Raw genomic sequence first — 26,744 nt, 5'->3', positions numbered from 1 at the left:
ATCCAAGCGTTACTTTTCTATCATGCTGTGACCCAATTATCTCTAGAGATGTTAAACAAATATTTTTAAGGGAAATGTCACTGTGTCATGTCTAATACTAATTTTTTCATACATGTGTTATTTAATGGGTTTATATTTGTTATTTGTTATTTTGAATTTCCCGCAAAGCTACTCGAGGGCTATCAGCGCTAGCCGTCCTTAATGTAGCTGTGTAAGACTAGACGGAAGACAGCTAGTCATCACCACCCACCGCCAACTCTTGGGCTACTCTTTTACCAACGAATCGGGAGATTGACGTCACATTATAACGCCCCCCACGGCTGAAAGGGCGAGCATGTTTGGTGCGACAGGGATTCGAACCCGCGACCCTCGGATTACGAATCGAACGCCTTAACCCACCAGACCATGCCGAGCCTCGGAGTAACAAGAAAGATGGTAGCTCATTGTCGGACAAACATATAAGAGTTGTTCTGGTTTGTTTTCAGCATTTGTTCTTCAAACAAACATATATATTTTTTTCTACTTTTGATAAAAAAAACTTCTTTGAAATAAGCTCTATGCTCAGAAGTTGTTTTTTTGTACTTAGTGTAGATTTTATAACGTATGAGAAGTTGTAGGGCTTCAAATTGTTTGACTGTTCAGAAATATGAAACCACTAAATATTGCCAGAACGGTGGAGTTCCTCCTGTGTTGCATGAAATTTATAAACAAACAGACATATTTAAATAGTTAGTTTAAAGACATCAAAGCAGGTTTAAGATAACCTGTATCGCACCGATAAAAAAATTGGAACTCAGGTTTGGAAGTCTATCATCTCGCTGTTCTGACGTTGTGTTAAAAACATTACTATAGCAACGTTTTGAAAACACAAATATTAATATAAAAATTGTTTCAATCGATTTTCATCTTTATATCCTCCTTCCCCCATTTCCTATCAAATTCATCATTTATTTTTTCAGCAATTTTTAATTTATGTTTATTTACAATTCATTAAGCAATTTCTCTGCCATATTCATTTAATATACGCAAAAATATTGAGAAATAAATTATCATTAATTCCAGAGTGCAAGTCCATGTGGACGTCCTCGCCCAGTTTGTCTTCTGGACCTGTGATTTTGTGAACAATGGCACAAAACGATCTAGAAACTCATAAGCTGTTTCACCAAACGTCAATAACAGTTCAAGCGTATGATAGCCTTGATGGACCTTAAGTTTATTTCTTCCTCAAAGAATTAGAAAATAAAACTGATAGCCCATTCAAAATCAGGAAAAAAATCTATATACGTTTTTAGGTAGCATAGATCAAACAGTTCTAAATTTAATTTGTGACAAGAACAGTGTGCAAAAATTGCATTTGAAAATTTTTCATTCACTTTTGATTTCAATCTTTTTAAGTGATCCGTTATACTGCAGCGCCGTCATAACTCCGATATTCGTAATTTAACTGGCCCGAAACTATTGTAGAGTGCTTCGTTTGTTCGTTCTTCAATTTCGTGCAAAGCTACACGAGGGATGCCTGTGCTAGCCGTCCTTAATTAAGCAGTGTAAGACTAGAGGGAAGGCAGCTAGCTAGTCATCACCACCTACCACCAACTCCTGGGCTACCTTTTATCAACGAATGGTGGGATTGGTTGTTAAATAATAACGTTCCCACAGTTGAAAAAGCGAGCATGTTTAGTGAGACGGGGATTTGAACCCGCGACCTTCGGATTACGAGTCGAGTGCCTTAACCATGTGGTCATGCTGGACCTGTAGAGTGTTTCAGGCGATAGATCTTCAATAATATGTTCGTAAAACCTGAAAAATGTTCCTTTGTGTTGTCCATCCTTTATACTGAGTTTATAGTGTAGAAAAGAACAGAAGTTAACCGAGATAAGTTATGTAAGTCATCTCATTTAGATTTATGGAAACAGCAAGTAACGCTGTACACAGACATTGTCCATTCATTTTTAATTAGGCCCGGTATGGCTAGGAGGTTAGAGCGCTCGACTCGCAATCTGAGGATCGCAAATTCGAATCCCCGTCACACCAAACATGCTCGTCTTTTCAGCCGTGGGGGCGTTATTGTTTTACCTTCAATCCCACTATTCGTTGATAAAAGGTATCCCAAGAGTTGGCGATATGTGGTGATAATATGTAGTTGCCTTCCCTCTAGTCTTACACTGCTAAATTATAGATGACTAGCGCAGATAACCCTCGTGTAACTTTGCGCGAAATTCAAAACAAACACACATTTTATTATAAAGGGAAAAAGGGGCAAATCAAGACAATACACGGACAGTGCCCTGAAAAGGGCGGGAGTACTGTGGGATACTCTAACCCAAAATCATTACAACAACAACATAATAGTAGCTGACATGAAAGCTAGAGATGGAGAAAGATTTCTTGTGCACCTGACCCTTCTGGGTATTTAAAAATTCAACATACCCAAATACCCAGAAAGAAGAAGCGAAGCGAAGCTTATTACATACTGTGTGTACCGTTCTGATCATGGTGTCAGTCATTTTCAAATAAAACTTACAAGTAGAGCAAACTTTTTCTGCTCTAAACTTCGCTTTGTTGTGTGAGAAACAGGTCGTGAGGTAAATAGTGTACGTGATACAGTGTAAGTGAACAGTATAATAAACATAGATATTCTTAAGAATGTTTTAATTGTCCATCGTAGTGACCAGCAAGGTCCTTCATGATGACGAGAAACCCACTTGAAGTAAATATGTTTTCCCAAAACAGCTGGTATGGTATTAAAACGTTAATTTTACAATGAACTAGAGAACAACGTTTCGACCTTCATAGGTAGTTCTGTAGTTCATAAAGTTTTAATACCCATACCAGCCGTCTTTAGAATATACACCAGCAAGGTGTACTTGTTAAGCGTAATTTCTTATATTTGTTAAATCACTTGTTTGTCTGGTAAGATTAATTTGTCCTTGATAAAAACAATCTACTTCGATAAAAAGTTTTATAATTTCCTTATGTTTCTTATGTGATCATTCTGTCGTAAGACACTACTCAAACGTTTGAGCTACTCTTTTGCCAACGAATAGTGAGATTGACTGAACTATTATAACGCCCTCACGGCTGAAAGGGCGAGCATGTTTGGTGCGACGGGGATTCGTTTATTTTTATAAAAGAGTCTAAGAAAACGTAGAAACATTTATTCAATGAACGAAAGAAAGTTTCTGAATGTTATCAAGCTTGCAGATGTGATGTCACTCACGTGCAAAGTCTATCATATTATGAAATAACATTGTAAAATTATATTGAACAGAAGCATGGTAACAATAATATATTTATAAATATAAGTTAATAGTGGAGGCAATATCAATAAATAATTTTCCTGAACAAACATTTTTGTTACTCATCATAGAAACAAATCGATTATTTAATTAAGAACTAAAAAAAAACACCTCATCCTCAGTTCCTTCGTGTTCTACTTTGTTTGTTATTCTTAATCTATTTTCGACCCCGACTGACGGACTATCTTTTCTTAAAAAACAAATCCTACAACAATTGCTTATTAGTTGGTTGTATTAGGGTTATATAAGCCCCGGAGCTTACTGTACAGTAACAAGGAACGTATCAAATGCTTCCAACACTTTTCATACATTGCGTTTGAAAATGGGGAAAAACGTTATATGTAATTTATAGATTTCCTTTTAAGCCTTAGACTCTCAGTGGCTCAGTGGTATGTCTGCGAATCAACAACTTTAAAAACCGGGTTTTGATACCTGCGGCGGGCAGAGCACAGATAGCTCATTGAGTAGCTTTGTGCTTAATCCAAAACAACGATCTAAGATTTATATGTGAGGACTGTAAGGTCAAGGATTTATGGATCGCGACCTTTTGATACAAAACATTGCAGTTCATATCTTGGGAGAGTAGTGCAGTATAAGAGTGACAATCAGTTTCTATACTCTATCAAACATGAGAAACTTAAATGTTGGTTGTTGGTACCGCTGTATGTTATCAGAAGGTTTGATATAAACAAATATTCTGCAGATAAATAACTATGATTTCTTTTTGCGCATATACTTCTATTCTATGCAGTTTCTTTGAAATCGGTCACTATTCTATGGGACAGCTATAATATTATATAATCTATGTTATTTGCTTCACAACTGCACAAATGCTCATAAACATAAAGATCTTTCAAACATATGTACAGCGAGGCGTCCAAGAATTCATTTGCAAAATAAAACCCATAAGATAAGTAGGCCCACGCAGCCCCGCACTTGCGGGAGATGCTGAGCCAATGTCGGGCCCCGAGGTCCTGATAAACGTAAGGACAGCCAAAAAGAGAAATAAATGTAGGGGTCTAATAACTTTTCAGCTACAGCATTGAATAAAACTGTTTTTCCTTTAACCCAGTTAGTATTGTAATATCACTCTTCATACTGACTAAACAATTTCATGAATAAGTAAAATATGTTTATTTTCATTTTGCATATTCGAGATCTAAATGAATAATTTATTTTAGCACGGTAATAGAAATACAAGGTAGCCATAAAATCAAAATACCTTTCTACAGCCGTGTAAAGCTATTAGAAGCTATGGTATGTATATTTTAAACAAATAGCTTGAAAGGTAAAATCTTAGGAACTAATATACTTCTTTAAAAGGTTCAGATCCCCGTCACACTAAACATGCTCGCCCTTTAAGCTGTGGGGGCGTTATAACGTGACGGTCAATCCCACTATTCCTTTGTAAAAGAGTATCCGAAGAGTTGGCCGTGGGTGGTGATGACTAGATGCTTCCTCTCTAGTCTTACACTGCTAAATTAGGAAGGGTCAGCACAGATAGCCATCGTGTAAATTAGGAAGGGCCAGCACAGATAGCCATCGTGTAGCTTTGCGCGAAATTCGAAACAAACCAAACCAAACTTCTTTAGACCTTATGTTCATCTAAATGTTTAACTAGTTTATCAGCATGTCACAGTAACTAGTAAATGTTTTATGTATAAATTACATTTGTCATTGGATCGTCAGAAGGGTAATGGAAGTGAAAGATGCATGATTGAGGGGATAGACTTTCTGTGACAGCTGTAGTTGTGAATTATTGTTCTGTACTAGAATTACGCTATTGGATCTTATACGCAATACACTGAAGTCAATGTTGTTTTCCTTTATTTATATATATATATATACATGTATATGCTTTCATCCATTAAATTTGCAGTCCGGCATGGCCAGGTGTTTAAGGCGCTCGACTTGTAATCTGAAGGTCGCGGGTTCGAATTCCCGTCACACCAAACACGTTCGAAATTTCAGCCGTTTATTGGATTTCACTTAAAACGTATATCCAAGCGTTCTATTCAGCTACTCTTGTCAGACTGAATAACCCCCCCCAGCGGCACAGCGGTATATATGTGGACTCACATCCCTAAAAACCGGGTTTCGATACCCATGGTAGGCATAGCACAGATAGCCCATTGTGTAGCTTTGTGTTTAGTTCTAAATAAACAAAAAAAAAAAGAGACCGAATAGAAAGTTTAGACCATCAGTATCAAAACGCACTCAAGGTTCGAATCTTTTAAAAATATAGTCAGTTATCATTTGACAAAATTATTAAAACACAACAACAATGTGAGATTTTTTATGTATGTACGTGTTGTAAAGTCACTAAAGGCCCCGGCATTGCCAGGTGGTAAGGGTGCTCGACTTGTAACCTGAGGGTCTCGGGTTCGAATCCCTGTTACATCATACATGCTCGCCCTTTCAGCCATGGGGGCGTTATAATGTTAAGATCAATCCCACTATTCGTTGATTAAAGAGTAGCCCAAGAGTTTATGTAAACAGTGATGACTAATTGCCTTCTCACTGTTATTAAACCGCTAAATTAGGAACAGCTAGCGCAGATAGCCCTCTTATACCTTTTCGTGAAAATCAAAACAAACAAACAAAATCATTAAAATCATACTTGTTTCTTTTATATCATATATGATCATAAACACAGAAATGTAGCTTAAATAATGATTTAAGTATTTCTTTTAGTACCCAAAGAAATTTCGGCCATTCTAGGCAAGCAGACATTACTTCCATGCAATGTATCAGTACCTGAGTTCGAAACAGCGATTTCACTAATTGCGTGGTTTAAAGACGACGCTGAGACACCAGTTTATACAATGGACACTCGGAAAGGAAATTTCCGGAATGCTGTCCATTACGTTGGGAATCAACTTAGACCACGTGCCATCTTTGATCTTTCTACACAACCTCCATTCCTCAGGATTGATCCTGTCAAAGAGATGGACTCTGGAATTTATATATGCAGAGTAGATTTTCGTTGGTCAAGAACAATCCACAGTCAGGTCAGATTGAATGTTATTGGTAAGTATAACTTGGTAATGTGAAGAGCCGAATCTTGAATGACACGTGACAGTAACCATAGGGATAGGACAATAATTGTTTCATCCTTTTAAGGGAAATCGCTTTCTGTTCGTAAGCTTAAAATGAATCTTTGTAATTCTATAAGTTTGTGCTAAAAATACGAAGTTAACCTCACACAAATTATGCTGGAACAAAAGGTGCGTAATAGATATCTAAAAACAGATAATGCAAGTCTAAATTAACCGGTTTTTATGCCACAACTTAACATTTCCTAAGCGGAATCTGACTGTTTTATGTCGTTAAGCGCAAAGCTAGAAATGGGGTATCTGTTCTCTTACTGCCACTTGTATCGAAAGTAGGTTTTTAGCTTTCTAAGCTCGCACTCTTAAAAATTAAACTACTCGAGAGCTAAGAAGGAATGAAAAATAAAAGAAAACTAAAACTAGATGCAAAAAAGGGTAAATATCTTCTAAACCCAATTAATAAAAAATAAATAAATAATAACGTGTAAATTTGTCATACGTCATAATTTATATAAAATACAAATAAATGAAACGTGTAACTTTTTCACACGTCATAATTTAAATAAAATACAAGTAAGTTAACGTGTAAATTTGTCACACGTCAATAATTTAAATAAAATACAAATAAATGTAACGTGTAACTTTTTCACACGTCATAATTTGAATAAAATTCAAATAAATGAAACGTGTAACTTTTTCACACGTCATAATTCCAATAAAATCCAAATAAATGAAAATGTGTAAATTTGTCACAAGTCATAATTTAAATAAAATACAAATAAATGAAAACGTGTAAATTTGTCACACGTCATAATTTGAATAAAATACAAAGGAATGAAAACGTGTAAATTTGTCACATGTTATAATTTGAATAAAATCCAAAGAAACGAAAACGTGTTAATTTGTCACATGTTATAATTTTTATCGACTAAATTATTTTAAAGCTTCACACACTTGTAATGAATAGGGAACATATAAGAAAAATAGCTTTGGAATGTGAAGCATGTATTAGTACTTCTTATATATTTGTAAAAACAGAGGTTTATTTTCAGTTTTCATTGCATAATTATTGTCGTTATTTTGAAGAATAAAAATAACATTTTAAGAACTAGGTAATAAATGATATTATCTAAGATAAAGCTACAAATTTAAAACCATTTGAAGTTTTTCTTCAGTATAATATATTGTTTCATGTACTTTGTTAGAAATACGTTGTGTATGTTTGTTTGTTTTTGAATTTCGCGCAAAGCTACACTAGGGCTATCTGCGCTAGCCGTCCTTCATTTAGTAGTGTAAGACGAGAGGGAAGGCAGCTAGTTATCACCACCCACCACCAACTCTTAGGCTACTCTCTTACCAACGAATTTTGGGATTGAACGCACTTATAACGCCCCCACGGCTGCAAAGGCGAGTATGTTTGGTGCGAAGGAGGTTCGAACACCTTAACTCACTTGGCCATGGCATACCGGGTCAGAGATATGAACTTCGATGTTATATGAATTGTTTTACATTTTATTTCTTATTTTTTTACGTAATTCCAAAACTATTTTTTCTAACCTCTCCTAAATAAATAAAATAAAAAAATCTAACGTTTTTCTTTTCACATAACACATAAAACCTATATTTGTGCTCATTTTCGTCTTTAATGCTATATATATATATATGACCGAAAAGAAGCGTAAAATGAACATTGTGTTTTACGTTTTACCCTATTAATTTTTTTGAAAAAACTCAATAAAAGAAATCAAAGAAGCAGCTAAGCATGTTAGACTAAAGTATAATATACTTTCAAGTCAATCCACTGAGAAAAGAATGAACGTGGGTCGATTGAAAAGTGTTTGGAAGAAGAAATGAAATCAAAACACAATAGACAAAAAGCACGTGTCTCTTAAGAGATAAAAAATGCATCTTACAATTTGAGGGTTTTTTGAATGAAAATATAGTACCAAGAAGCCAGGCCTGGCATGGCCAAGCGCGTAAGGCGTGCGACTCGTAATCTGAGGGTCGCGGGTTCGAATTGCGGTTGCACCAAACATGCTCGCCCTCCCAGCCGTGGGGGTGTATAATGTTACGGTCAATCCCACTATTCGTTGGTAAAAGAGTAACCCAAGAGTTGGCGGTGGGTGGTGATGACTAGCTGCCTTCCCCTTAGTCTTACACTGCTAAATTAGGGACGGCTAGCACAGATAGCCCTCGAGTAGCTTTGTGCGAAATTCCAAAACAAACCAAGAAGCTTTGTTAAAAACTTAGTCCCCCTAACATATTAACATAAAATAACTGTTCTAGTTGTGAAGATTTAACAATTCTACTAAATATACAGTCAGTCCATAAATTATGCAATCTTTCAAAACCATTAATTTATAATGAGTTTATAGGCTTAAATATTGTTCAATATTGTAATGAGTATGGATATACGATAATTTCCAAGTAAATGCTGTCCAGTTGCTTTGAGTCCAATAAATAATTGTACATCACGTTTTGGAACTTTTGTTTGTATTTGAATACTTTGTTGGGATTAATTTGGTTTATTAATTTGTTTATAATGTTTCGTGAAATACAGAGAACTGTTTAAATACATAAGCGTATCAGCTATAGTATGAGAAAAGACTAAAGTTTTTAAGCAAAATTATTGATTTCAGCTTACAATGTTTTTATCATCGTAATCTAATTTATTTTTAGCGAATCGTCTCTTCCAAAAGGTAAAAAAAAGTTACCATAAAAGTTAATCACAAAAGACAGGTCTCTCTAGTAATGCAATGCAGCAGAAAACATCTTGAATCCTAAAGTGTACAATACATGTTAATACGAGAAATAATCGACCTTATAACACCAACATCTTGTTTTTATTTAATTAGCCTCATAGTGTCTTTAGAAGTGTTCGCTAAAACACAAGCCGAAAATGGCAGTACAAAGTTTCTTTCGAAGAATTTTATGTAATGTAACCGAATAAAAGAAATGTTGGAACATACTATAAACTGAGTAAAAACAAAATAAAAGTTTATGAAAGGGAAAATAATTTTATTTCAAGTTCATTATTTAGGGAAAGCATTCTCAATAGTCTTATTAATATTGTGACAGCTGTAATGAAGGTTTGGTGAAAAAGACAACAGTGAAATTGATCAAAATGGAGATATGCAGAGATAGAGCAAGGCTTAGATTTAGGATTAGATTTAGGGTTATATCATATAAATAAAAATAAACTGATAAGATTTAGTTAGTTCTTAATAGTTTGTTTGTTTGTTTTAAATTTCGCGCAAAGCTACACAAGGGCTATATGCGCTAGACGTCCCTAATTTAGTAGTGTAAGACTAGAGGGAAGGCAGCTAGTCATCACCACCCACCGCCAACTCTTGGGACACTCTTTTACCAACAAATAGTGGGATTGACTGTCACATTATAACGCCCCAACGGCTGAAAGGGAGAGCATGTTTGGTGCGACCGGGATTCGAAGCCGCGACCCTCGGATTACGAGTCACACGCCTTAACACACGTTCTTAATAGCACATTTTATGAATATTTTTAGCTTCTTGTTAAAATGGCCCCGTGGTTAAGGCACTCGACTCGGACACCCTGTTACACTAAGCATGCTTACCTTTCAGCCTTCCTTCTAGTCTTACACTGCTAAATTAGGGACGGATAGCGCAGATAGCCCTCGTGTAGCTTCGCGCGAAATTAAGACAAACGAATCGGGTTAAATGAAAATAATTATTTTATTTTTAGCGATGCAATGATTTTAATTTTCAGAACGTCAATTGTTTCTCAAATAATTGTTATAAAAATTAGCTGTAATACCTACAGTATTACAAACAATGGTAATTTGTATGGTCATAAAATTATACAAAAGAGGAAAATACAACCTGCAGAAGTGATTTTGCGTGTTTCATAATGTTTGTTCAAAAAGTGACTTTTTTTTTTAAATTATATTACACGAACCATTTATTCTTGAAGCTCGTGACTTGTAATATATTTTTTCACATTTTTTTTCAGTTCCTCCAAGAAACGTGTTTATTGTTGACCAGAAGGACGAACAACTGCATGAAGGAGCTAATGTTTCTCTCACATGTGTATCACTGGGTGGTAAGACAAACATAAAAATCATATTGTTGGAATATTTACTTAGATAAAACTCTCAGTGGACTCGAAGGAAGTACACACTTAAAATACTGAATATCTAAACAAAGAAACTGTCGACGAGTTTTGTCGAACCTCTAATTTTAGAGTTGTAAATCCGAAGATTCATCGCTGTCCCACTGGGGTAACAGTACTGTAGCGGCATATAAAAAAATAGTGTATGGTTATTTTGCTATACTTTGTGTTACAAGAAATTACGTATAATACATTGTCATGAAGGTTAGTGTGTTTGTTTGGAATTTTGCACAAACCTTGTTTTTTGAATTTCGCGCAAAGCTACTCGAAGGCTATCTGCACTAGCCGTCTCTAATTCAGCAGAGTAAGACTAGAGAGAAGGCAGCTAGTCATCACCACCCACCGCCAACTCTTGTGCTACTCTTTTACCAACCAATAGTGGGATTGACCGTAACATTATAACGTCCCACGGCTGAAAGGTGAGCATGTTTCATGCTACCTGGATTCGAACCCGCGACCCTCGGATTACAAGTCGAACACCTTAACTCACTTGGGTATGCCAAGCCTAATTGTTCATGGAATTCATCAACTGAAATTGAGAAATATAAAAGAATGTAACCACAAGCACAGACACATATATATATACGTATAGCATGGAAAAAGTCCTCGGAAAACATCAAAAGCAGGGTCAAGATAGACATGTATAAAAGAGAATGGAACAAGAAAAACGTTTTAAGTTGATAAAGTTCGACACTGGAACTGACAATAGGTCTATATATGTTTACTAGCTGCCTTTTTTTTTTATAAATAATTCTATTTCAGACTTTTCAGACTATTAAAATTTGGAAATTACCCAAAGTGGTATAGTGGTCGGTTTTCTCTTTGTGACTATGAAAGGCGGATTAAGTTAGAGATCCGGTTTTGAGGAGACAGCTGACTGCTCACGGATATAAAAAACATGGTATCGTTTGATTTTAACAACATACAATCATTGTGCGCGTACTTGTATATGACCCACGAGCTTAGAGAATGCGGTAGTTTGCATTTATATGGGAATAGTTCTTTGAAAATTAGAAATGGGTTTAATCTGAGCACAGTTAAGGATAACACATGTATACTAATTTCGATAAGTTTAGTTTCAGTTGTAGGCACTTGGCTTCTAAAGTGGGAAGTAAAAATACTGATTGGACTTTAGGAAACACTAGATGTTCTTTTTTTTTTAATTTTATGGTTGAACTTCGTATTTAAAAAATTACCTCTTAATTTTACTAACGTGTTTCAGGGTGGCCATTTTGGTATCTGAAAACATTAGAAACTTGCGTTCCTGTTGTTCGATATTTTGAAAAGTTTGTCACCAGATATGTATAAACGTCACCGTAAAAACAGCAAGGTTAGTTTTATGTTATAAATTTTCTGTTATCACACCACTATGTCAGGAACAAATTATTAACTGACGTTACAATGAAAGAATATAGTTCCAAGACTTGCACCCTATTATCCCTCCACCTTATATATTATTACTCACCAGGTGTCACTGGCTTCCAATAAATTTAGTTGTACATTCAGACAGCATCTTCCTTTTGTGGATTTGATCTGAAAATATTTTCAGTTTCATCGAAACTCAAAGTCATCAATCAGATTTTTTTTTAATGGAGTTGTATTTGTGTATGTGTGTGTTTGTTTATTCAGCAACCATTCCTTTCTATACAATATGCGATTATAAAAACTTTATCAAACATGTAGACAACGAATCAAGTACTAAAAATCATTACAACGTAACAAATGGTTTTACCTTTCTATGGCAACACTGACTAAATTTCTGAGTATTTAAGTACGGAAAAAGGCCCGGCATGGCCAAGCGTGTTAAGGCGTGTGACTCGTAATCTGAGGGTCGCGGGTTCGCATTCCTGTCGCACCAAACATCCCCGCCCTTTCAGCCGTGGGGGTGTTATAATGTTACGGTCAATCCCACTATTCGTTGGTAAAAAAGTAGCCCAAGAGTTGGTGGTGGATGGTGATGACTAGCTGCCTTCCCTCTAGTCTTACACTACTCAATAACGTTAGAGACGGCTAGCAGTGGGATTGATCGTTGAATTGTAAAACCTCCACGGCTGAAAGGACGAGCATGTTTGGTGTGACGGGGACTCGAATCCGCGACCCTCAGATTACGAGTCAATAGTCATATTGGTTTAAAATCTACACTTTTATGTCTCTTAACCTCAAAAAAAGAATAATAAAATAGCTGGTTCTAAATAAAATACTGTCTTCAGCGCGTTTCGCGGTTTCATAGACGTTTCTGCGTGTGTTTTGTCACCACTACTTTTCTCCTTTTCACCAAATTTGGTATGAAGGTTTGTCGGGCTCATAGAGAAATAAGTGAAGACTTGCAATTTCACATTTTATATTTTGCACTTTTTCATGAGCGTGTTTTTAATTTTTTAGAGTTACCTTTAAGTGAGGTAACTCTTAATGTCCGAAGATAACTCTTTCCCAGCTAATCCATCGTGTAGCTCTGTGCGTAATTGAAAACAAACAAAATAAAGACAGTTATTTTAACGGTTTTATCTTGGTGTAAACTATTTATTTGTGTAATTATAACCACTGTATATGATAGCGTAGTTCTTATTACGCAGTAATAATAATTAATAATAATAATAAATAATAATAATAATTACAGGAAAACCCCTTCCTGATGTCAGTTGGTGGAGAAACTCTGAGCTGATTGATGACACCGCCACAATAGTTTCTGAAGAAAAAATTACAAACGAGCTGTTCATCTACGGTTTACAGAGAAGTGATATTTCTACCAGTCTGACGTGTAAATCTGCGAACAGCAACCTGACTTCGCCCGTTATAAGTACATTCGTTCTTAAGATGCTTCGTTAGTATCTTAGTTATCTTATAAAATATTATGTTATGTTTAAATAATGTACTTACGACTTTCTTTATTAACACGTTTGATACTGGAAAATTCCGTAAATGTATGCTAGGTACAAATGTGCAGTATTGGTCCTGAATGTTATATTATTGTTGTATTAAAAAGTTTGGTTCAAGAACTATTTGGTTATTTTTTGAATTTCGCGTAAAGCTTCTCGAGGACTATCTGCATTAGTCGTCCTTAATTTAGCAGTGTAAGACCAGAGGGAAGGCAGCTAGTCATCACCACCCACCGCCAACTCTTGGGCTACTCTTTTACCAACGAATAGTGGGATTGATCGTAACTTTATAACGCCCCCACGTCTGAAAGTGCAAACATGTTTGTTGCGACCGGAATTCGAACTAGCGACCCTCAGATTACGAATCGAACACCTTAACACGCTTGGCCATGCCAGACCGTTGGCCCAAACATTCAGAATGTGCTAACTGCACGTGGCCCTCTCTAATTTTGAGCTGACAGCATAAAGTGAAGAAACATTGTTAACACTAATTCCTGACTTATCCAATAATAAGATTTGACTGTTATTTTCACAATGAACTTTCGGCAACAAAGTGTAACGCACGTTTTCTATCTTTCTTTTGTGTGTGTGTGTGTGGGGTCATATAACGTTACTCGTTTTTTATGTCCTTTTACCGTCACTGACACCAAAAAGTCTAGTTTCCATGTAAATGGCATTTTGTTTTAATTTTACTCAGCTGATTTATCTGTAAACTATACAGGGTAGGACATTTAACAATATTTTATGACCATTGGTACCCAAATGGTGAAGTAATCTTGGCTACTCTCAAATTATTTACTACAATTGTCCAGTGTTAACATCTCGATTCTATTTTAATGAGACGTGTATTAGTTAACAAACGCAATAGGTCCTATATATTTGTATTAGTTAACAAACGCAGTTGGTCCTATATATTTCATCGATATAAAACATTTCTTTTTCACGTGTTTTGGCTCTAATGGCATGTCATATGCATGGAAGGCAAGAAACGTGCCAAGATGAGGTTCGGTTACTGTTAAATCATTAATTCGAATTAAATAAATCTTCAACAACAAATCGATGGTCTAACATGATTCTTTTGGGCCATCCAGCGTGTTCGCTCGAGCTGAACCCCATTGAAAATGTTTGAGGGTGGATGGTAAGAGAAGTCTATATAAATGAACGTCAATTCCAAACAGTGCGTGATCTTCGTGAAGCGAATGTTTGAAGTTACTCGCAATGACGGCCGTGCAACTCACTACTGAGACCTCTTGTTGGGCATTTCCTACCCTGTTTAGGACTTCTTTTCAGTATGGTCTTAATATTTTGACCAGCTAGTATTTAGGCTAATTTCATAGTGTTCACATTTTCCCTATTAAATGTCAAAAAGGTTTTTATTTTCTCTTTTCATTTTTCGAAGCTCTACTCAAATAAGTCATTGAGTCTAATAACGCAAAATTTCTTTATGTGCATTGGCCTTAAGGTTTTGGCCAACAGTGTACATGTGAAAATGGCTGGTATGGGTAGAGAAAACTCATGTGGAGGAGCGATCAACGTTTCGACCTTCTTCGGTCATCGTCAGGTCATTTTACATATGTATTTTTTCTCTACAAGTGGGTTTTCTCGTCATCACGGATTAATATAGGAATTGTTCAATTTTATAGAATTAATTGTGTGTGTCTGTATGTTTTCTTTTAGCAAAGCTACATTGAGCTATCTGCTGAGCCCACCGAGGAGAATCGAACGCCTGATTTTAGCGTTGTAAATCCGTAGACTTACCGCTGTACTAGCGGGGAATATATAATTAATTAACCAAGTTAGATCTAGCAGATTTAATAACACTCTATGGATTTGGATTTTTTAATTTTTAATATATTCTCAACAGTTAAACCATTACTTGTGGAGATAACTTCACCACATCAGCCCTTTCTTGCTGGCCAGGAATCTGAGCTCCATTGTCACAGTTATGGATCTAAGCCAGCAGCTCGTATTTCCTGGTGGAAGAAACATAAAGAACTTCTTACCGCGTTGACGACTGCAAGAACTGATAATTTCACTTCCAGCAAATTGATTTTCACTACATCTATTGATGACAACGGAAGTTACTTGTCTTGCCGCGCAGATAACCCTTTAATACCAAACAGCGGCTTAGAAGACGGCCGGATATTGAATATTCAATGTAAGTCACTAAAACAAAGAATCTCATTACTTACTTCACATTATAAAAATAATACATGTATTTACTCTCAAGTAATATGAATGTTAAAACCATATGAGGACAACAGGTAAAAACTGAGTCATCTGAGCACGGTTAACTGTTTTGTTTTCTTTCTTCTGAGATTTATTGTAATGTTTGAAAGTGAGAAACTTTATAATTTTTGTGATATTATTTTTCTAAGTTTTATATTTCTGGTGTCGAAGTATTCATTAGTAATGCTGTTCTGGAGTTTGGAACCCCAGGGATTTATAAAAAAATATATAAGCCAAATTATTATTATTTTTTTGAAACAGGCGTGATTTTATGTTTTTGAACACGAAAGAACTACGTATATATTTTGCGAACATATAAACCATCTTTGTGTGTGTTTTCTTATAATAAATCCCCATCGGTTGTTTCGACCCAGAGGATTGTTTGTTTGTTTTTTGAATTTCGCACAAAGCTACTCGAGGGCTATCTGTGCTAGCCGTCCCTAATTTAGCAGTGTATGACTAGAGGGAAGGCAGCTAGTCATCACCACCTACCACCAACTCTTGGGCTACTCTTTTACCAACAAATAGTGAAATTGACCGTCACATTATAACGCCCCCACGGCTGAAAGGGCGAGCATGTTTGGCGCGACCGGGATGCGAACCCGCGACCCTCAGATTACGAGTCGCACGCCTTAACACGCTTGGCCATGCCGGGGCCCAATCCAGAGGAAAGATTATTTCTTTATTTTTGAATTTCGCACAAAGCTACTCGAGGGCTATCTGTGCTAGCCGTTCCTAATTTAGCAGTGTAAGACTAGAGGGAAGGCAGCGAGTCATCATCACCACCCACCGCCAACTCTTGGGCTACTCTTTTACCAACGAATAGTGGGATTGACCGTCACATTATAACGCCCACACGGCTGGGAGGGCGAGCATATTCATATTTGTTTTACATAATATAAAATAATATTACTTTTTCTAAATGTTTCATCCCACACATTTTTATTTTCTAACAATGTTCTAATTAATATCATTGATTATGATATAATTTTAACAGTTTAACTGATGTTTAAGTCTTATATTATCACTCCCCGTTGGTGCAGTCTATGGATTAACAACGCTAAAATCAGCGGTTCGATTCTCCTCGGTGAGTTAAGCAGAGAGCCTCATGTGGCTTTTTTTATAAGAAAACACACTCTTGTATTGCTAGTCGCGGCATAGAAGCTCAGAGAATAGCTTTCAGTTTTTTGGGTTTTTTAAAGTGTAAAAAGTTAACTCAAACTTTTATCTTATCTTCACCAATTTTTGATCCAATTACAGTTTTGGGCTCAGGAAGACAAAACCTTTAGGTTAATGCATTTAATTACATCCAAAGTTTCATAGATTAATATCAACTGATTTCTGCCTAAAGGATATTCTATTTGAGGGTAGGCTAGTAGAAACACTGGTGAATAATACAATTTAAACGGGTATAAGTGCGCCCCATACATGTTATTTCTGGGGCACAAATATATAGCTGATAAAAAGAAGGGAAAGAAGGTATCGTACTATAAATTCAAGTGACGCGGCTATCGAGGATTCCCTCTTGTTTTTATACGTAACAATTTTAAGGTTTGTGGTTTCAGCACTTTATTGTGTAATCTTGTGTGTTTACTTCAATAAGAAGGGCCTAAAATGTACGAGGACATAAAGCTGATTTTTTTCCACAAATTACACACAATAAATGCAAGCCGCGTGCTGTGAATTGAAGCTCAAAGTCAAATTAGCAATAACAAAGACATTCTATCGGTCTCATTGCCTCCCAGTGGTATGTCTGCGGACTTACACCGCTAGAAACCGGGTTTCGATACTTGTGTTGGGCAGAGCACAGATATCCCTTTGTTTAATTATAAACAACCTCATTTTAACAACGTGTGATTTCTTTGAATAATTACAGTGGCAATGGTTCTGTAACTTTTTTTTTTCCGCTCGCGGCACTATTTTAGTGTCCTGAACTTCTTCCGCACATGTAAATAAGTCCCTACGACAGGCCTAATAGTACTTCCTCAACTTAGTCAGGCAGAAATTACTGTTATACTGTGTATTAAGGAGAAAACTAAATCAGATTCGAAATTTTAAAATATATATATATATTAAATCGATAATATATTAACGTTACTAAGTAAAAGTTACTTCACATCTGTAAAACTTCCGCAGCACACCTGAAACCCTTCCGCGGTATAACCTAGTGCCCCATCACACAGGTTGGTTTGTTTGTTTATTTCTTTTTCAATTTCGCGCAAAGCTACAAAAGGGATCTCTGCGCTAGCCGTCCATAATTTTACAGTGTAAGACTAGCCGGAAGGCAGCTAGTCATCATCACCCACCGCCAACACTTAGGTAATCTTTTACCAACGAATAGTGGGATTGGCCGTCACATTATAACAACTGCACGGCTGAAAGGGCGAGCAGGTTTGATGCGACGGGGATTCGAACTTTCAATCCTCAGATTACAAGTCGAACGCCTTAACCCACCTGGCTATGCCGGGCCCCACACAGTTTGGAGAGTACTAGCTTATTGCGTTTCTTATATCATTTTGGCTCACTGTATTCAGCGTAACCTGAGTATGGAATTTCTTCGGACGATCATTTACAATAGAAATACGTTTTGACGTAGGAAAAAAATTGTCTTACACTAATCTTTCTCAAGAGCCAGTAATTCGTACGAAACCATTAAATGTTTCAATGCCAAATATCATTCTTGACTATACATGTCGGATGTTTCACTTATTCTTACTGAGGTCGTGCACGAAGTAGAAACGCATGGGATTATATTTACTTGAGAGTATCAGTCTTAATGTTACGTTGCTAACGCATCAAACTTACAGCTGTGGTTATATTCGTATTTAAATTACCTTTTAGATTTTAAGTAAAGTATTCTGTTCTTTTTAGAAATGACAAATTAATAAAGCTTCATCTTGTTACTTGGTAAAATAGCAAATAAAAAATCTAATCCTGGAATAAATATGTTGTTGCTCTCCAATAAAGTTATTAATACCCTGTACGTGGCAACCAGAAATTATAGAAAAGGTATTTTAACCTGTGAGACTTGTAATCCGAGGGTCGCGGGTTCGAATCCCGGTCGCACCAAACATGCTTGCCCTTCAGCTGTATGGTCGTTATAACGTGACGGTCAATCCCACTATTCGTTGGTAAAAAAGTAGCCCAAGAGTTGGCGGTGGATGGTGATGACTAGCTGCCTTCCCTCTAGTCTTACACTGCTAAATTAGAAACGGCTAGCGCAGATAGCCCTCGTGCAGCTTTGCGCGAAATTCAAACAAACAAACAAACCTTAACCTGTGTGTGACTATCAGAGACAATAGGAAATGTTTTATTACCTCGGGAACTTTTTATAGAGACTTATAACTCTAAATTCGGATTACGATACCTGTGATAAGCAGAGCACAGATAGCCAATTATGTAGTTTTGTGTTTAGTTACAAACAAACTAGATATGTCGTTAGGAATGTTAAATCGAAGTAATAGGAAAAAAAACAACAACAACAACAAAATATAATAATATACAAAACACAACAAAACAAAAACCGTTCAGCTTTATAGTTATAGGCCTAAACAAATCACAGCAAATATTTGTTTTATGTCGGTTTTTGAGTTTTTAACAATGATGACAGGAAAATATTTCATGTTATAGTTTCTCTACATTATTAAAGCATTTATATGACCCTAGTTAAATATATAACTTATATTTTTTTGCCTCAAGATTGTACAAACGTATTTGCTGATATGGAAATATTGTTTTTCTATATTTTTTGCTAAAGATCCACCTTTGGTTTCACTGAAAACTTCGACGAACACATATTTAGAAAATATTACTGAAGAAGATGGAATATCCATGAAATGTGTCATTCAACTAAACCCTGCGCTTAAAAAGTTAGAGTGGCTTCAAAATGGCCGTGTATTACAAAAGAACGAAAGTCTCGACGTTATTATGACGGATGAAAAGTTAGAAATAAGGAATCTCAAGCCACACTATAGAGGGACATACAAATGTGTAGCTTTTAATGATATTGGCCGAACAGAGAGTAATGGAATTGTTCTTAACCTAAAGTGTGAGTGGATTTTTAAAATCAGTCATTAGATAAACAACATGAATGCCCCCCAGGAGATCAGCGGTATGTCTGCGGACTTACAACGCTAAAAACCAGTTTTCGATACCTGTGGTGGGCAGAGCACAGAGAGCCCATTGTGTAGCTTTGTGCTTAATTAAGCAACAACAACATAAATATTGCTTTAATTACTTGCATTATCATATATAAAATGTTATTTTATTTCTCGAAAGATATATTTGAGTTTTTAAGATAAAATTGATCTAATAAGATGATATTATTATTTAACACAGTGGCTCTAATTTTGATGTTCTTACAATATTATACATAATGCACTGAACTTGATGAGATCTGAATAGTGTAGAATACAAACAAAAATTGACTGTTTTAAATAACTTATATTGCAATTTTAAGGTTTCTCGGCAGCTTCAATTGAAACTTGAAACTAATTTAGTATTTTTTTTAATAACAAACAACAGCGTTCAAAGAAAATCGATGCTAAATCATAAATCCTAATAAGAACTCAGAAATTATGTCTTCTCTTTGAGCAACGAAATAGAATATGATCTTTTACCAATATATTTAATATTATTTTTAACGATTATTACGAAAATAGGTTTTACCAACTGTAATGCAAAGTAATTATGAGAGACTATAGGAAGTGTATTATTACCACGAGTGTGACCATCAGAGACAATAGGAAGTGTATTATTACCACCTGTGTGGCCATCAGAGACTATAGTAAGTGTATAAGTACCCCGAGTGTGGCCATCAGAGAATATAGAAGTGTATTAGTACCCCCTTCGTGGCCATCAGAGACTATAGTAAGTGTAATATTACTCAGTGTATGGCCAAAAGAGACTATGGGAAATGTAATATTACCTACTTTGTGGCCATCAGAGACTATAAGAAGTGTATTAGTACCCCCTGTGTGGCCATCAGAGACTATAGTACGTGTAATATTACCCGTGTGTGGCCATCAGAGACAATGGAAAGTGAATTATTAACCCCTGAGTGGCGATCAGACACTATAGGAAGTGTATTAAAACCCCGAGTGTGGCCATCAGAGAATATAGTAAGGGTAATATTACCCCCTGCATGGCCATAAGAGACTATAGGAAGTATATTATTACCCCTTGTGTGGCCATCAGAGACTATAGTAAGTGTATAATTACCCCGAGTGTGGCCATCAGAGAATATAGAAGTGTATTAGTACCCCGAGTGTGGCCATCAGAGACTATAGTAAGTGTAATATTACCCCCTGTGTGGCCATCAGAGACTATAAGAACTGTATTAGTGCCCCCTGTGTGACCATCAGAGACTATAGTATGTGTAATATCACTCATTGTGTGTCCATCAGAGACTATAGTAAGCGTAATATTACTCAGTGTATGGCCATCAGAGACTATAGGAAATGTAATATTACCCAGTGTGTGGCCATCAGAGACAATAGGAAGTGTATTAGTACCCCCTGTGTGGCCATCAGAGACAATAGGTAGTGTATTATTACCCCCTGTGTGACCATCAGAGACTATAAGAACTGTATTAGTACCCCCTGTGTGGCCATCAGAGACTATAGTATGTGTAATATTACTCATTGTGTGTCCATCAGAGACTATAGGAAATGTAATATTACCCACTGTGTGGCCATCAGAGACAATAGGAAGTGTATTAGTACCCCCTGTGTGGCCATCAGAGACAATAGATAGTGTATTATTACCCCCTGTGTGGCCATCAGAGACTATAAGAACTGTATTAGTACCCCCTGTGTGGCCATCAGAGACTATAGTATGTGTAATATCACTCATTGTGTGTCCATCAGAGACTATAGTAAGTGTAATATTACCCAGTGTATGGCCATCAGAGACTATAGGAAATGTAATATTACCCAGTGTGTGGCCATCAGAGACAATAGGAAGTGTATTAGTACCCCCTGTGTGGCCATCAGAGACTATAAGAACTGTATTATTACCCCCCTGTGTGGCCATCAGAGACTATAGTATGTGTAATATTACTCATTGTGTGTCCATCAAAGACAATAGTAAGTGTAATATTACCCAGTGTGTGTCCATCAGAGACTATAGTAAGTGTAATATTACCCAGTGTGTGGCCATCAGAGGCAATAGGAAGTGTATTAGTACTCCCTGTGTCGCCATCAGAGACAATAATAAGTGTAATATTATCAAGTGTGTGGCCATCAGAGATTATAGTAAGTGCTTTATTACCCCCTGTGTGATCATCAGAGACTATAGTAAGTGTAATATTACCCCCTGCGTGGCCATAAGAGACTATAAGAAGTGTATTATTACCCCCTGTGTGGCCATCAGACACTATAGTAAGTGTATTATTACTCCGTTTGTGATTTTTAGAGACTATAGGAAGTGTATTAGTACCTCGTGTCTGACAATTAGAGACTATAGGAAGTGTATTATTACTCCGTTTGTGATTATTAGAGACTATAGTAAGTATATTATTATTCCGTTTGTGATTATTAGAGACTATTGAAAGTCTATTATTACTCTGTTTGTGATTATTAGAATCTACAGTAAGTATATTATTACTCCGTTTGTGATTATTAGAAACTATAGGAAGTATATTATTACTCCGTTTGTGATTATTAGAGACTATAGGAAGTATATTATTACTCCGTTTGTGATTATTAGAAACTATAGGAAGTATATTATTATTCCGTTTGTGATTAGAGACTACAGGAAGTATATTATTACTCCGTTTGTGATTATTAGAGACTATAGGAAGTATATTATTACTCCGTTTGTGATTATTAGAGACTATGTTATTAGTACTATTGGTAGTGTGTTATTATTACTCCGTTTGTGATTATTAGAGACTATAGTGTACATTATTAGTGTGTTATTACTCCGTTTGTGATTATTAGAGACTATTGGTAGTGTGTTATTACTCCGTTTGTGATTATTAGAGACTATTGGTAGTGTGTTATTACTCCGTTTGTGATTATTAGAAACTATAGGAAGTACATTATTACTCCGTTTGTGATTATTAGAGACTATAGTGAGTGTGTTATTACTCCGTTTGTGATTATTAGAAACTATAGGAAGTACATTATTACTCCGTTTGTGATTATTAGAGACTATAGTGAGTGTGTTATTACTCCGTTTGTGATTATTAGAGACTATTGGTAGTGTGTTATTACTCCGTTTGTGATTATTAGAGACTATTGGTAGTGTGTTATTACTCCGTTTGTGATTATTAGAGACTATTGGTAGTGTGTTATTACTCCGTTTGTGATTATTAGAGACTATTGGTAGTGTGTTATTACTCCGTTTGTGATTATTAGAGACTATTGGTAGTGTGTTATTACTCCGTTTGTGATTATTAGAGACTATTGGTAGTGTATTATTACTCCGTTTGTGATTATTAGAGACTATTGGTAGTGTGTTATTACCTCGTGTGTGATATTTTGGGTACTTTTTATCGAGACAGTTGAATAAAGTTCTAATATTTATTGGCCCCTTATCTTAGTGACTTTGAGTCTTTCCAAACACTTTATGGTTTGTATTTAAATATTGTGTTTATTCACAGAACAGTTGTTCACTGGAATTTCTGCGGGTTTGCTTTAAGAATGTTAAAGCCGTTATACTATATACATCACTACACAAAGTGAAGTAAGGTATAATTAAACCGTATTGTGAAACTTATTAGAAGATTGTTTGGACTGTGTTTGTTTAGAGTGTACAAGAGGTCGAGTTTCAGTGTGTATGGTAAACCATCCTTGGAACTAACATCGTCTACTCTTACAGTCCACAAATATGGAAGCCATAAAAACTTTCAACCTCTTGTCCCTTGCACTATAACTAGAAGAATATAAAGTGCAATAGAAAAAATATAAAACATGGGTTCTATGTTTGATGATCGTATCTTCAAAACAAGTGTAACACATTATTTTCGGATACCTTCTGAGTCTATCTTTACTCTATCTTACAAGTTCATACATAAGTTTCTAGGGATTTTTAAAATATTACAGTTACGAGAAGAAAATAATAAATGAATGCCTTAACCAAAAATATAGGAAACTGTACACAAAACAGCTTTAGTATAATAGTAACTTTACTATTATTTATTATTTATTTTTATTATTTATTCCTTTGTTATTATTGTTATTGATATTTACAAGTGTTTCAATGATAGTCACTCCGATTTGTACCAAAAGAACTAAAACGGAATTTAACAACGTAACCATGAGGTGTACGGTACCAGCCAATCCAACGGATCTTACGTACCAGTGGTACATAAAGAATTCTTCCCACACAGAAGAAATCAACGGATTTAAAGAAAATAATATCTCGGATGTTTTGACGTACACGCCAAGAAAAGATTCTGATTACAGAGATGTTGTCCGTCAAGCAACTAACAGCATTGGTATTCAAAAAGAACCATGTGTCCATACTGCTCGTGCGATCGGTAGGTTATTTTCTTTCTTAAATTATATAACTTCATAACATTCACATTTATATAATACAACATGCACTTCGGACCGCCATGGCCAGGTGATTAAGGCGCTCGACTCGTAATCTGAGGGTTGAGGATTCGAATCCCCGTCACCTGAAACGTGCTCGCCCTTTTAGCCGTGGGGGCGTTATAAAGCCACGGTCAATCCCACTATTCGTTGGTAAAAAAGAAGCCCAAAGAGTTGGTGGTGGATGGTGATCAGTAGCTGCCATCCCTCTTGTCTTAAACTGCTAAACTGGGGACGGCTACTGCAGATGGTTCTAGTGTACTTTAGCGCGAACATTCAAAACAAACAAAATGAATTTAAACGTCATAGAGACATTTCTCATTAATATCATTAAGTTGATGCGAAATTTAGCAACAACATTTTCCAACTTTATTCCAAGATGGAAGATAAACATATAAACAACTGGAAACAGTTGTTTATCTATAACTAACTGTTTAATTCGTTTATTCAATTCACTAGCACCGAATAAAAACATCTAACAGAAATGTTATATGAAGACTTGCTTTGATAAACTAGATTGCTATTAACAGAGGGTGGACGAAAAAAATGTACCCCCCTTGAAAACGTTATTAATTTGTAATATATTTTATGAGGTAACAGAAAAATATATCAAACTATATGTTTTTAGAATGCAATCGATAAGATATCTTCAAATATGACATCAAATCCTAATTTTAACACTGGTTTTCGTAAATACACGAAATTTTCATTATTTTAGTTACATTTTCTCCTAAAATGTGTTGCACACTAGTTTCTTAAATATTCTTATTCGAATTAGCCTAAAAAATGATCAAATGTCTTTGCGATTGGTTCGAGTTTTGCGCAAAGTTACACGAGAGCTATCTGCGCTGGGCATCCCTAATTTAGCAGTGTAAGACTAGAGAGAGAGCAGCTGGACAGCACCACCCACCTCCAACTCTTGGGCTACTCTTTAATCAACGAATAGTGAGATTGACCGTCATATTATAACGCCTTCATGGCTGAAAGGGCGAACATGTTTGGTGCAACAGGGATTCGAACCCGCGAATCTCAGATTATGAATCGAGCGCCTTAACCATCTGGCCTGCTGGGCCGTTCTCCGCGATTAAAAGTCGTTAAAAGCTATCTTAGAAATAAGATATTTGATGGTATGGAATGGTCAGGTGAATCACTGCGTATAAATCCGATAACAAATTTATGGGCTGAGTTAAACCGATTAATGAAAGATCACAAGTCGATCACGTAAAGTGAACTCTTTGAATTACTCAAGAAAGGATATAAACCAATCACTCATGAATATCTGCTTAAACTTAATGAAATCATGTGAAGCAGTACTGAAATATACAGGAATTTTCACTAAATATTCACTTGTGAAACTGGTTTGTGTTATTTTGAGTTTCATTTTCACGTTTGATTATTGCAGAGAAACTTGTATGATCATTTTATAGGCTAACTGCAATAGAAAGATATATGAAACTACAGCAGGCGTACAACATTTTATATGAGAATATGTAAGTAAAATCATATAACGTTCAGATATTTATGAAAGCCAGTGTTAAAGTTAGGATTTGAGATTGTATTTGAACACTTACAGTTTTACACATTTTGCTGTTGTCTAAAAACAAATATAACAAATCAACATTTTTGAGGCAAACATTTTTTACTGGTTTCTTTATGACACAAGTGGGAGAAAATTTGAGTCTAATCAACATAACTACTACCTTATGTTTCTTGAAGCGTAAATTACTATTCGATATATTTTTCATTTTCATTGTGTGAAACTGTTTAACTCGGAATATAGATATTACTATAATATTTATTACATTTTTTAATGGAATGCTTTGTAGGATTTCAAGTGGAAATGAGCCTATTGTATTCAAGATACTTATAGAAATACAAGGAACAAAAGACTACACAACAATAATGAATTTCCCATCAGTTCCTAGAACACCAAAATGAGCTCAATTGTTAATTTTTGTTAAAAAAAATATTCATGGGAAACAGTCTCTGTTCACCCCCCCCCCAAATAAAAGTTTAAAGATAACATGTAATGTATTTACGAAGTTTTCAATCTATCTTTTTAAACTAAATAAAATGGAGCTAATTGAGACTTGAAATAATCTAATCTCATTCTACTTGTACCAATTAAATTTTATGGTTTGTTTTATTCGAGACATTTTTCCAACTTATGAAGGCTAGGCCCGGCATGGCCACGCACGTTAAGGCGTGCGACTCGTAATCTGAGGGTCACGGGTTCGCATCCCCATCGCGCCAAACATGCTCGCCCTTTCAGCCGTGGGAGCGTTATAAGTTACGGTCAATCCCACTATTCGTTGGTAAAAGAGTAGCCCAAGAGTTTGGGGTGGGTGGTGATGACTAGCTGCCTTCCCTCTAGTCATACACTGCTAAATTAGGGACGGCCAGCACAGATAGCCCTCGAGTAGCTTTGTGCGAAAGTCAAAATCAAACATACAAACAAAATATGAAGACTATTGAACATTCGTTAGTATCTGGGGGGTACTGTTTATTTACAAACTAAAAGAACTGCACCAGACAACTTTCGTCACTTATGATAAAAATCTATGTCATAGCCCCAGCCAAGTTGATCAGAACTACACATATTGC

The 26,744-nt window shown here is 35.9% G+C and overlaps 1 protein-coding gene across 12 annotated transcripts in view; it reads left to right on the top strand.

The window, feature by feature from the left end:
- Positions 1 to 26,744, top strand: part of LOC143222408 (synaptogenesis protein syg-2-like) — a 140,200-nt gene that overhangs the window by 20,700 nt on the left and 92,756 nt on the right. For 8 of the 12 annotated variants that reach the window (XM_076448908.1, XM_076448899.1, XM_076448962.1 and 5 more), the window contains 6 exons: positions 5,991 to 6,326; positions 10,337 to 10,426; positions 13,113 to 13,316; positions 15,236 to 15,529; positions 19,358 to 19,648; positions 23,813 to 24,085. In XM_076448908.1, coding sequence (XP_076305023.1) covers positions 5,991 to 6,326; positions 10,337 to 10,426; positions 13,113 to 13,316; positions 15,236 to 15,529; positions 19,358 to 19,648; positions 23,813 to 24,085 — 1,488 coding nt within the window. Of the gene's footprint in view, positions 1 to 168; positions 474 to 5,990; positions 6,327 to 10,336; positions 10,427 to 13,112; positions 13,317 to 15,235; positions 15,530 to 19,357; positions 19,649 to 23,812; positions 24,086 to 26,744 lie in introns of all 12 variants that reach the window. The other 4 variants (XM_076448996.1, XM_076448986.1, XM_076448977.1 and 1 more) reach the window with 3 other exon arrangements.

The sequence above is a fragment of the Tachypleus tridentatus genome, chromosome 1, assembly GCF_004210375.1.
Source record: "Tachypleus tridentatus isolate NWPU-2018 chromosome 1, ASM421037v1, whole genome shotgun sequence".
Classification (NCBI taxonomy): Eukaryota; Metazoa; Arthropoda; class Merostomata; order Xiphosura; family Limulidae; genus Tachypleus; species Tachypleus tridentatus.
The sequence above is the reverse complement of the archived record's forward strand: the minus strand, read 5'-3'. Positions and strand labels throughout refer to the sequence as shown.